Genomic DNA, 12660 nt, shown 5'->3' with positions numbered 1-12660 from the left:
ACTCTAAGCACTCTCACTACCCTGCCGCTAAGTTTGCCGGCCTACTGCTGACTAAAGCGTTTCCCCCCTCCCCTCACTCCTGCCATCGGAAGTGATTTTCCCAAAGAAACATTAGAAAACAGCCTAACGTTATCATACTCCGCTCTTTAAAGTCGCTACCGTGTACCACCCTCTCCCTCCCCCCCCCCCAAAAAAAACCCAACACCATCTCCCTTTCAAAATCAACAATAATGAGCAGTGCCCAGAAAACTGAAGGAGGAACCAGAGGGCTTTCTAAAACGAAGGAATCACTTTAGCGCCTTGAGCTTCTGGACCAAATCCATGCTTTTTTAGGTAATATTTCACTAAGTAGGTTTTCCGTTCCTTTCCCCCCGCTCGCCCCCCCTCCCCACCACCGCCACCACTTCCCCCATCCTATCTCTCGCTTCTTTCCGCAGTCTTACCCTGCGTTTCCCGCCCTGTCCAAAACGCTGAAAATAATTTCATAAGATGTAAAAGAAGACAGGAAGAATGAAATCAATAAATCGAAGGAGAGGTTGAGGGTTGGGGGGGGGGGCGGAGAGAAAAACAGGAGGGAAACAGAGGAAAAAAAACACTTACCGAGCAAACTTCCAGGATTAGATTTTTTTTAAAGAAAGAAGTTTTATTTTGGGGGGTTTAATAAAGAGGCAGGGAGAGAGCAACGTTCTCAACTCCAACGGCACGCTCTATCCCAAGACTTTCCTTTCCACTGACTCCACTAAGCCGAGCTCTCCGCTAGTCTATTATTTTCACCAAAATATATGAAAATTTATGCAAATGGAAATCAGCACTAACTGTTCCCCCCTTGTTATATACTTTGGATTTTTTTCCAGACAAAACAATCACACTCCGCGAAGGGCGGCGGGGGGAGGGTAAAGGAGGGATCGAGAGGGAAATAGAGTGAGAAGGGGGGAGGGCGGGGGGGGGGAGGAGGGGATTGGGGCCAAACTCCAACACAAGTATATTTTTGTTGTCCACGTGTGCAACATTTTCGGGGGAGGGGGGAGGTACACCAGCCCCCCCCCCCTTTTTTAAAAGAAAGTAGATCTGTTTGCAGAGGTGCTATCACGTTTCATCAGACCACCTGAGACGGCTTTTGAAAGCCTGTACTGTGAAATTCATAGCAGTAATTTAGACAAAATCCTCACTGTATATTAATGAAAGGCGGCCCCATGGCACCGCTCCTATCCCCCCACCCACCCACCCCCATTCAGTGTAAACAAAACCACGAGACTCACTCGGTTTTTGAGCCTGATCCAAGCAAAATCGGCTGGAAAGGAAAACATAGGGGTCTGGCACGGACTATTCAAACGTCTGCACCTGGAGATTTCAGATTTATTCAATGAAATCTGTGTTGGATCAAGTACCGGGTCCGTACACCTCTGCCTATAGATATTAATGGAGAGATGGAAAGACAGATAGACGGATTTACTCCAAGTAACCTTTGGAAGACTCCGAGAAAACCCTAAACTATGGTTATGTTTGGGGTTCAGTTACCCTTCCCCCTTCAGATCGTTCTACTTCACATTAATGGGTTTCTTTTTTTTCTAAACCTACCAAAGATGGTATCTCGCACCGTGCAAGCCGGAGCTGGACGCGGTCCTAAATAAACGCTACCGGGCTACAGTTAATCTTCGAATCACGCAAACCCTGCGTACTTGCGATTGGGATTGAACTCAGTTTTCAGCCCGAGTTCCTCTAGCTGGATTTCTGCAGGGAAATTATTAGCAGGAGGACGGAAAGGTGCGCCTTTTTTTTTTTTTAACGGGAATACACACGGGGCTTTCTGTCGACACCACCACCCCCCGCTCCCCCTCCTCTCTCCGCAGCACACAATCGCTTGACACAGACACACACGGACACACGCACACAAGCACCCATGTGAGAGGTTGGTAGATGTGTAGCCAGGACACATGTATTCATCCACCCCCCCCACTCCCCATGCACGCACGCCTGCATCGATACTAGATGGTGAGCTGAGAGGTGGGGGGGGGGGGGGAAGATGGGAGGAGGGAGGATTGCCAAACGCATACACCATCATTAGCAAAGATGTGTTCATTGAATGTCCGAATTGTGTTATTTCATTGGAAATCCCCGAGGAGTGTTCAATTTGCCCTTGTTTTCGTTGCCACTTTCTCTTTTTTCTTGGTTCACTGAGGTTGCCTGTGTGCAGCGTTTCCGCTTGGTCGCATCGCTCCCGCTCCCTCTCCCCTCCTCCCTCCCTCGCCGCCTTCCCCTCCTCCCCGCCGCCCCCCTCTCCTCTCCTCTCTGCCTTCTCCCCTTAACTCTTTCGGCGGGGCCAGGGAGACTTCTGGACCACGCCGGCTGCGGTCCGGCTTCCCCTTTTTCAGGGCCGGGGCAGGGGAGCAGGGGGCAGGAGGGGCAGGGGATGCCGGCAGGTCTCCCCCATCCTTGGACTCGGAGGCAAAGCACAGGCGCTCGGAGAAGGGAGGCAGATGGGTGAACCCTGGACCCCTCTCCCTCTCCGGCCACCAAGGGGGCTCTTGCCTCTTCCACATGGGTCCGGGAAAGGGGAGAGGCTGGGGTGGGTTTTTTTTCGTTGTTGCTGTTGTTGGCGGTGGTGGTTTCCAGTGTGGTGTCTGGGGGAGGGCGTCCTCCCCCGTGTGTGTACACACAAACCACACATAACACACACACATCACACACGCACACGCTCAAAGTTGAGCGGGCAGGTCCAGAAGGCACGGCGCAATCTGGGCGGTGGTGGATTTCCCACGCCGAGGGCAACCGGGGAACGAAAACAAAGCAGACACTGAAAGACGGTTGGCCGGGGCGGCCGGTGGCCGCTGAACGACAGAGCAAAACTTGGGGGCGTACGAGTACACCGCTCTCCCTAGGTACCGATTCGAATGAGGTGGTTGAAGCGGGGAGTTTTACGGTTGCCTTTTTTCGTTTGTTTGTTTTGTAACGGAACCACCGACGGACTGAGGTGGTTGGGCTGGGTGGAGGACTCTCGATGATGATCATTATATTATTATTTTCACCTCCCCTCCCTTTCCGTCTCTCGCTCTCCCTCCTCCCTCGACCCTTTCCCTACCGCCCCGTGTCGGGGAACGCAGAGGCTATTGTTGGACACGAAGAGTTAAGATGCGGTGGCCGGGGGTGGGGAGCCGGGGGGAGGAGAAAGAGGAGCGAGGGAGGGAAGATGGGAGGGAGGGGGAGGAGGAGAGGGGGACAGATTTCCAGCTTCTCCGACGTTTCGCCTCAATTAAAAAGCAACCAATCGGAACGGCCGGAAGGGGGGCCGCGCGTCCCGAGCCAGTCATTCCGGGGCTGTCAATCACGCAGCGGGTAGCCAATCCGCGGGGGCCCTGGCGCCTCGGTTGCCTTGTATTTGGGAAAGTGTGGTGGTGGATGCTCGCTGTCGGCGGAGGGTAAACATTCGACAGTCCCCGCTCTGTGAGGGAGGGACAGAGGGAGAGCTGTCAGATCGACAGAGAAAGAGAGAGAGGAGAGAGAGAGAGAGAGAGAGAGAGCTCACACTACCTCTCCAGCTCCGACTACGCTCCCGCTCCTCCACCACCACCCCCGCCGTCGGCACCGCTACCGGCATTCGTTCAGTCGTATTTATCGAGCGCTTCCCGGGCGCCGAGCGCATCCTCCCCGGCGCCCTCGACCAGCCTTTTCGACAACTTCTTCCCTGGAGTTTATTGCGCGTCCGAGGATAACCCCTTATGCAGACGCCCGCACCTGCCCCGCTCTACCGACGCGCTCCTCCTCGGGCTCCGGACCACGGCTGGGATAAAAACTATCTATAAGGCGCCGACCCTCCAAACCGCCGGCGGCATCAAGGTAACCGAACGATTCGCCCTCTCTTGGGGTTGGGTTTGGCTTTCCTTCTTCTTCTTCTTTTTTTTTTTCCTCTCCTTCTTTCCTTTTCTCGTTACATTTGTTTCCTCGTTTCTGCCCCGAAAGGAGAGATGCCTCGCCAGACGGGGACTCTTGCGAGGAGGATGGGGAAGGAGGCTGGTTTCAGAGAGAGCAGAGCGCTCCCGCAATAGCGACTCCGGAGACATGCATCGTCGCGGGAAGTTTGCTTAGGACCACCCCGCCGAACTTGAAACGAGGACCGGAGAGGGGAGGGGGGAGCCCGGCCATCCCTCCCCGACTCCCCCGCCCCCCCCATCCCCACCCCGCACCAACCTACCTACCTACCTACCTACCTAGTCCCCTTCCCACTCCCACCGCCGCGGCCGCGCGCCTTCCGGGAAAGAGAAAAAGAAGAAAAAAGTTTGGCTCCGCGAGGGAAACGAAAATGCCGGGCGGAGTGAGATGCCACCCTTAAAGCAAAGAGGAGAAAGTGGGCGAGGAGGCGAAGAGGGGGTTGTCTGCTGATTTTTCACCCCCACTCCCCCCCGAAACGCACACGCACCCCCAGACCCGCAGCCACCCCCCTTTTCCCGTCTCTTTTTCCCTCTGTCGCTCCCTCCGGCGCGGCTTCCCGCTGACAGGTGAACTGAGCGCCTCGTGGGCCGGGAGCAGGGAGCTCCTGAGTCCCCCGGCCACAGAGACAGAGAGACAGAGAGAGACAGAGAGAGACAGAGAGAGAGACAGAGAGAGAGAGGACCACCCGGCCGCCCCCTCCCCCCCGAAACAGACTCCAGCTGGAGCCAGGGGGGCGCGGGGGGGGCAGGGGGGGAATCCCGACCGTCCCTTAAGGAGGAGGAAGAGGAGGAGGAGGAGGAGGAGGAGGAGGAAGGCAGGGAGGGCTCCCCGACAGCCGACCCCCCCTTCCCGGGGAGCGGCTGCAGCGCCGGTCGGCACGACGCGGGGGTCGCCGCGGGGCCCGGTTCAGCCGCAACCGGGAGAGGCGGCCGAGGAGGAGGAGGAGGAGGAGGAGGAGGAGGAGGAGGAGGAGGAGGAGAGGAGGAGGAGAGGAGGAGGAGAGAGAGGGGAGGAGGAGGAGAAGGAGAAGGCGGCGGGGCCCCGGGGAGGGGGAGCACGCGGGGGAGGGGAGCGGGAGCAGCAGCAGCAGCAGCAGCGGGAGCAGGAGGAGCAGGAGGAGGAGGAGGGAGGAGGAGGGGGCGGGAGGAGGGGGTCCGGGGGCTCCGGGGGAGGCCGCGGCGGCTGCGGCGGCGGCGGCGGCGGCTGCTGCGGCGGCTGCTGCTGCTGCGGCGGCGGCGGCGGCGGCGGCCGCGGTGGTGGCGGCCGTGGGGTGGCGGGAGCGGAGCGCGATGGCCACGGCGGCGTCTAACCCCTACCTCCCGGGGAGCGGGCTGCTGGCGGCCGGCTCCATCGGGCACCCGGACGGCGGCGGGGGCGGAGGGGGGGGGCGGCGGAGGGGGGGGGCGGCGGCGGAGGGGGCGGCGGCGGCGGCGGCACCGGCGGCGGGTCCGGGGGCGGCGCCCTGCAGCCGGGGGGCGGCGGGGGGCGGCGCCGGCTACCGCGGGGACCCGTCCGCCGTGAAGATGGTGCAGAGCGACTTCATGCAGGGGGCCATGGCGGCCGGCAACGGGGGGCACCTGCTGGGCCCGGGGCCCCAGTGGGTGACGGCGCTGCCCCACGCCGCCGCCGCCGCCGCCGCCGCCGCCGCCGCCGCCGCCGCCGCCGCCGCCGCGGCCGCCGAGGCGGGGTCTCCGTGGGCCGGGGGCGCGGTGGGCCTGGCCGCCAGCCCCCAGCCCCCGCCGGCCCCGCCGCCGCCGCCCCCGCCCCCGCCGCCGCCGCCCCCCGCCGCCGGGCCCCCGACGGCAAGGGCGGCGCCGGCCGCGACGACCTCCACGCGGGCCCGGCGCTGCACCACCGCGGGCCGCCCCCTCCTCCTCCTCCTCCTCCTCCGCCGCCCCCTCCCCCTCCGCCGCCGCCGCCCCCTCCTCCCCCGCCGCCGGCCCAGCACCTGCCGCCCCCCCCAGCCGCCGCCGCCCCCGGTACCTCCGCCGCCCCCGCACCAGGGACACCCGGGGGGCTGGGGGGCCGCCGCCGCCGCCGCCGCCGCCGCCGCCGCCGCCGCCGCCGCCGCCGCGCACCTCCCGGGCCCCCCGGGGCCGCCGCAGGCGCTGCTCTACTCGCAGCCGGGGGGCTTCACCGTTAACGGCATGCTGGGCGGCGGGGGGGGCCGCCGCCGGAGGGGCCGCCGCCGGGGGAGGAGGGGGAGGGGGAGGGGGAGGAGGGGGGAGCGCCGGAGGGGCGGGAGGAGGAGGAGGGGCGGGAGGAGGGGGCGGCGGCGGCACCGGGGGCGGCGGCACCGGCGGCGGCGGCGGCGGCGGGCAGGGCCTGGTGCACCCGGGGCTGGTGCGGGGGGAGCCGCCGGAGCTGGGCGACCACGCGGTGCAGCAGCAGCATCACCACCATCACCCGCACCACCACCACCCGCACCACCACCACCCGCACCCGCACCACCCGCACCCGCACCACCCCCCGCACCCGCACCACCCCCCTCCCCCGCACCACCACCCCCCTCCTCCGCACCACCACCCCCCTCCGCACCTCCCGGCCGCGCACCACGCGCAGGGGCCCCCGCTCCTGGGACCCGGAGTCGGAGGAGGAGGAGGGGGAGGAGGAGGAGGAGGGGGGCTGCCCGGAGGGCTGCCCGGAGGAGGAGGCGGCGGCGGCCTGCCGGGCCACGACCCGCACTCGGACGAGGACACGCCGACGTCCGACGACCTGGAGCAGTTCGCCAAGCAGTTCAAGCAGCGCCGCATCAAGCTGGGCTTCACCCAGGCCGACGTGGGGCTGGCCCTGGGCACCCTGTACGGCAACGTCTTCTCGCAGACCACCATCTGCCGCTTCGAGGCCCTGCAGCTCAGCTTCAAGAACATGTGCAAGCTGAAGCCGCTGCTCAACAAGTGGCTGGAGGAGGCCGACTCGTCCACCGGCAGCCCCACCAGCATCGACAAGATCGCCGCCCAGGGCCGCAAGCGCAAGAAGCGCACCTCCATCGAGGTGAGTGTCAAGGGCGCCCTGGAGAGCCACTTCCTCAAGTGCCCCAAGCCGTCGGCCCAGGAGATCACCAACCTGGCGGACAGCCTGCAGCTGGAGAAGGAGGTGGTGCGCGTCTGGTTCTGCAACCGGCGGCAGAAGGAGAAGCGCATGACGCCGCCGGGGATCCAGCCGCAGCCGGCCGACGAGCCGTACTCGCAGGTGGGCACCGTGGGCGCCGTGGGCACCGTGCTCGCCGACACGCCGCCCCCCCACCACGGCCTGCAGCCCGGCGTGCAGTGAGCCGCGGCCGGAGGGGCGCCCCGGGAGGGGCCTGGGGGGGGGAGGAGGGCCCCGCGGCCGAGGAGGGCAAGGGGAGGGCAAGGGGAGGGCCGGGGGGGGGAGGGAAGGGCCGGGCCCGGGGGGCGGCGGGGGAGACGGCCGGGGACACGCACGGACACCGCAGACGGGGACGGACGGGTGGGTGCGGGGTAAGCGCTCAGTCCGGTGCTCTGCACGCGGTGAGCGCTCAACAAATACGACCGATCGACTGGATGGATGGACGGACGGGGGAGGACGGACGCAGAGACCAGGAGGGGGAGAGACAGCGGACACACACACACAGAGACAGAAAGAGAGAGAGAGAGATGGAGAGAGAGAGAGAGAGAGAGAGACAGGAGCCCACCGCCACCGACACCCGAAGCCCTAGCGACAGCAGCATGGACAGACGCACGCGGAAAGGCAGGACAGGAGAGGGACACGCGCACACACACACGCAGAGGGGGAGAGACACACACACACGCGCGCGTAGAAAGGCAGGACAGGAGAGAGGCAGAGAGAGAGCGGGAGACACACACTCACGCAGAAAGGCAGGACAGGAGAGAGGCAGAGAGAGGGGGGGAGACACACACACACAGAGAGGCAGGACAGGAGAGAGGCAGAGAGAGAGGGGGAGACACACACACACACACACACACGGAAAGGCAGGACAGGAGAGAGACACGCAGAGAGAGAGGGACACACACACACAGAAAGGCAGGACAGGAGAGAGGCAGAGAGAGAGAGGGGGAGACACACACACGCACAAGGAAAGGCAGGACAGGAGAGAGACACGCAGAGAGAGAGGGACGCGCACACACACACAGAAAGGCAGGACAGGAGAGTGGCAGAGAGAGAGGGACGCACACACGGAAAGGCAGGACAGGAGAGAGGCAGAGAGAGAGGGACACACACACACACACGGAAAGGCAGGACAGGAGAGAGACACGCAGAGAGAGAGGGACGCACACACACAGAAAGGCAGGACAGGAGAGTGGCAGAGAGAGAGGGATGCACACACGGAAAGGCAGGACAGGAGAGAGGCAGAGAGAGAGGGACACACACACACACACGGAAAGGCAGGACAGGAGAGAGACACGCAGAGAGAGAGGGACGCACACACACAGAAAGGCAGGACAGGAGAGTGGCAGAGAGAGAAGGACGCACACACGGAAAGGCAGGACAGGAGAGAGGCAGAGAGAGAGGGACACACACACACAGAAAGGCAGGACAGGAGAGTGGCAGAGAGAGAGGGACGCACACACGGAAAGGCAGGAGAGGAGAGTGGCAGAGAGAGAGGGACGCACACACGGAAAGGCAGGACAGGAGAGAGGCAGAGAGAGAGGGACACACACATGTATGCAGAGATCCCTTTCCCCCTGCACGTATATCCATGGCAAGGGGGATTTTTTTTTTTAATCAAAGAGACAGACGGAAGACGACGGAGAGAGTCAGAAGGAAAGGCAAATCTTTTAAGGCTAATCGTAATCTTAAAAGTCCAGACCGTGGAGACTGAGTCCCCGCCCGCCCCGGCGCCTCCTATATCTATACGTATATATTAATAACGACAAACGTTTTGGAGGAAGAACAAAAAAAAGGAAAGAAAGAAAAGAAAAGCGGGGAGGGGGCGAGCGGAGCCATGAAGCTGGGCTGGTTTCCAGAGTAAAGGGACGGAGATTCAGAATGCACCAGAAACTGCAGAGGTGGTTTGTGTGCGTCCCTCTCCAGCGCCCACCCCCCACCCTCACCCGAGCCCACCATAGCTCATTCTCCCCCACGGAGAGGTGGACAGCACCCTCTCTCCTCCCAAAAAAGGTGCCCTCCCCCCTCTCTCCAGCCCTCCGTCCCTCCTTCTCCCCCCCCCCTCCGCCCCCATCCCCACCCCATCCCCACCCCCTCCGAAGGGCTGTCTAATGTGATTCACGGAAACTTTTTTCTTTCTTCCTTTCCCGGGAGCAATCCAGAAAGGAAGCAGAAGCCAAGGCCTTATCTGGTTTGATCAGAGGGTGCCTCCCTGCACTCCAGGACCCCGCTTTTCTTGACCCTAACTCCCATCATTTGGGGGGCGCGCAGACATCTACTTTGACACGAAACGGTCCGGTTGATCCAGAGAAGGAAATTTGCACACAGCACTAAAGCAAATAGACGGTAGAGTGAAGCCAAAACAAAAGAAAGACAAAAATCCCCGACAAAGTTGACCCTGGAACAGGAGGAGAAAGAAAGAAAGAAAGAAAGAAACAAACAAACAAACAAACAAACAAACAAAAGAGGGGCAGGGGAGGGGAGAAGAGGGACAGACAACGGAGGAGAAAAAGCAGGACAGGATCGGCCCCGAAAGTTGGAGGTCTTAGAAGGACGTTGCATGAATCAAGGGACAACCGTCCAGGCGGTCAAAGGCGGGGTCTTGACGGCTGTCACTCACCGTGGAAGATTCCTTAAAAAAAAAAAAATCCACCGCTAATATTTTTTTTATTAATATTTTTATTTTTTATTTCCGGACTGATTCAGATAAAGGGATTTAGAAAGACTGAGCATCTGCAGCTGCACTTATCTGAACTTCTCTCCTAAATCCGTTGCCAACTTTGATTGAATAGGTGCTGTGGATGTGATTATATAATACTGCCATTTCCAAGCAGTGTTTTTGGTAGGTTTTAATAAACAGACTTTTCAAAAGACGGCAATAGAGAATTGTTAGATCCGTTGTTGATCTAAAAATATTTGCTTTATATTTTCATTAAATGACTTCTTTTAATATTTTATTCAGAATACCTATGAACTGCTGCAAAACGGTAATTTATTTTTTCCCCAGATCTTGTATTACGTGTTTTTTTCAGACGAGCACAAATCAAAATGAAATGAAAATATGGACCGTTGTTAGGTAATAAGGGTATCTTTTGATGTGATAATTTGATTGTAATTTAATTTGAGTAGTGATTCCGTAAGAGCTGATTGAGAAAATAAATTTGTTAGAATGAAATAGTCTGTGTCTGATGCCTAAACCTTTGGGTCGAAAAAGTTCTCCAGAAAATATTGTTTAAGCCCCGCGAATCCTGAGCTGATAGTTGCCCCCGCCCGAAGGATTTGAAAGCGAAGATGAAAAGGCCGGTCAGCGTTCGCGTTTGGTTTTTGGTTTTTGGTTTGTTTTTGTTCTGTTTGGGGTTTTTTTTTAGCATCTTAGGGGAGGTTGCGCTTCTTGAAAGCCTGTAAGTTTCCCCCAAGTTTCTGTCCCTCCGCCTCAACACGCTATCGTATTGGGGTTGGGGGCGGGGGGAGGGGTGTGTGTGTGAAGGGAGGACTGTAGCTAGCAAGACAATGTTCTCCCAGGCGGGCATGTGGGCCTCTCTGTGCTCACGGATCAGGGATGGCTCATAAACAGAGAGAGCCAAAAAGTTTGGACCCTCTCTTACACTCCTCCCCGCCTTCCCTCTGCTTCCTCCTCCGCTGGTTTCGTCTCTGAGTCTCGTTCTCTTTTTCAACTCGAATTATTATGGGTTTTTTTTACGAGAGGGGTGATTTTTAAAATCCAGAAACGCCCCGATGCCGTTCTACTTCTGGGTAACTAGTGCATTCGACTTAGTTTTATCATTTGAAGGAAACTACCGTTTCAACAGAGAAACGAGACTGGATTGTCCTATCAACACCCCCCCCCCCCTCCTCCCCTCACCACCACCACCAATCTGTGTGGAACAGTTTGTGTAGCTGTTTGCGGGGAGGGATACAGGCTCTCTAACCTTCCTCTACGCCAAATAGGTGTGTTCGTTTATTAGAGGCGCTTCGAGATGCGCCCGATATCCTTGCCACCGGGAAATATGTCGCTGGGTACAGGCGAATGGGCAAAAATGAAATACAGTGTAAACGTCTAATCTGTAAGACCTAGATTCGTTAATATTTTCTACATGGGTAAATCCCTCCCCAGTGTGCTCTCGGAGAACACTTTTTTTTAAAATAATCAATCTAATTGTTTTATTATCAATTCAGTGGGGTTTTTTCTGTCTTTGCTGCGTCTGCCCCTCTGGCTCTATAGCTCTCTATCTCTGTCTCTCGTTCGCTAGCTCTTTTTCTGACGCTCTCCCGTTAAAAAAACGGGTTGGGAAAACAACAAACCGTTATTACTGTAAAATAGGCCTCGTGTCACTTTCGTAAATCAAGCTCAACCAGATAGGCTCTTCCTGACTTCCATTATTTGTAATATCACATCAGAGAAAACATCATACTCATTTTGATTTGTGAAATCTAAAAAAGCCGAGAGAGTATGGGAGAGAGAGAGAGAGAGAGAGAGATGGGGGGGAAGAGAGAGGAGAGAGAGAGAGAGAGAGAGAGAGAGGAGAGAGAGAGAGAGAGAGAGAGAGAGAGAGAGAGAGAGGGAGAGAAGGAGAGAAGAAAGGGGCAAAGGAATAAAAGGAAGAGAATGGGTTGATTACGATTTAATGGTCTTTGTGCGTTCCATTTTGTTGTTGTTGTTGTTGTTGTTGGTTACTGTAAACCACTGACCACTGTCCGGGAATATTATAACCTGAAAAGGGAAAGGTGGAGTGGAAGGAGGAAGGGGAAGATGGATGTTAGACTCCATCGATTCTACTGTCTGCAGGAGAAATCAGAATAAGGGCTGCCCGTTTGGAAGCAGCGGGTTCGCCGAGTTTGTTTTGATGTGGCGGATAGTATCGGCACGTGAGGAGGAACTGTATTTTTCACAGGCAGGGCGGTGGTTGATGAGGCAGGGAGCCGGTCTATTTAAATTTCTTAGAGGTATTAGGTTACTGGATTTGGATGACAACAAAGAGCTAACATTAGGTTTCACACTGTTTCCTATTAAACGGCCACCTTTCCTGGTTTCTGCGGAAGAAAGACCGGTTGGAGGGGAGGAGGGGAGGGATAGGAAAAAAAAAAAACCAAAAGCCCTTCGCTCGGAGAGGAGACCAAAATATGCCCATTTTGCATCTAAAGTGAGGTCAGTTTTCCTTCAATAATAAATCAATCTTCGAATGTCTTTAAGAACTTCGGGGCTGTCAGGATATGGACGATAAAGAGGGGAACTCTAATGAGAGGTTTTGTGCCGAGGGTTTTATTGTTACGTAGGTAAACAAGGAAAATACAGTCTCCTTACCTATTACGGACCTCTTCCTGGTTTTTGTTCACTGTGTTCATTTACCACCCCGGAGTCTTGGGTTGGGGACCCTAATCTCCGTTCATTTTCCTGCTCATAATAATAATGATGATAATAATAATAAAACTCCCGTCCCTCCTCTACCTCCATCTAAGCCAGTGGAGGCTAAATACTTGGTAATATCTCGTTGGGTCAACCAGGATGATCGTCCCGAGATGGGATTATTTCCAGTTTGCGTTTTCAGATCCTCGCCCGCCTTCCTGTTCCTAAACCTCGACCCCGCTCCCTGGTCAAATCTCTAGATGATAAATCATCGCAAGGTGTATTTAAAAGCGCCGTCT

At 57.7% G+C, this 12660-nt stretch overlaps 1 protein-coding gene across 1 annotated transcript; it reads left to right on the top strand.

Moving 5' to 3' along the window:
- The first annotated feature begins 5194 nt into the window (after positions 1-5194).
- Positions 5195-7234, top strand: POU3F3 (POU class 3 homeobox 3). The gene is given in 7 exon segments (XM_038769440.1): positions 5195-5321; positions 5324-5400; positions 5402-5714; positions 5717-5805; positions 5909-6081; positions 6194-6429; positions 6544-7234. Coding segments are annotated over 7 exon segments (1650 nt in total). The 5' UTR covers positions 5195-5216; the 3' UTR covers positions 7201-7234.
- The last annotated feature ends 5426 nt before the right edge of the window (positions 7235-12660 follow it).

The sequence above is a fragment of the Tachyglossus aculeatus genome, chromosome 2, assembly GCF_015852505.1.
Source record: "Tachyglossus aculeatus isolate mTacAcu1 chromosome 2, mTacAcu1.pri, whole genome shotgun sequence".
Lineage (NCBI taxonomy): Eukaryota > Metazoa > Chordata > Mammalia > Monotremata > Tachyglossidae > Tachyglossus > Tachyglossus aculeatus.
Note: the sequence above shows the minus strand (reverse complement) of the source record. Positions and strands in the feature narration are given on the sequence as shown.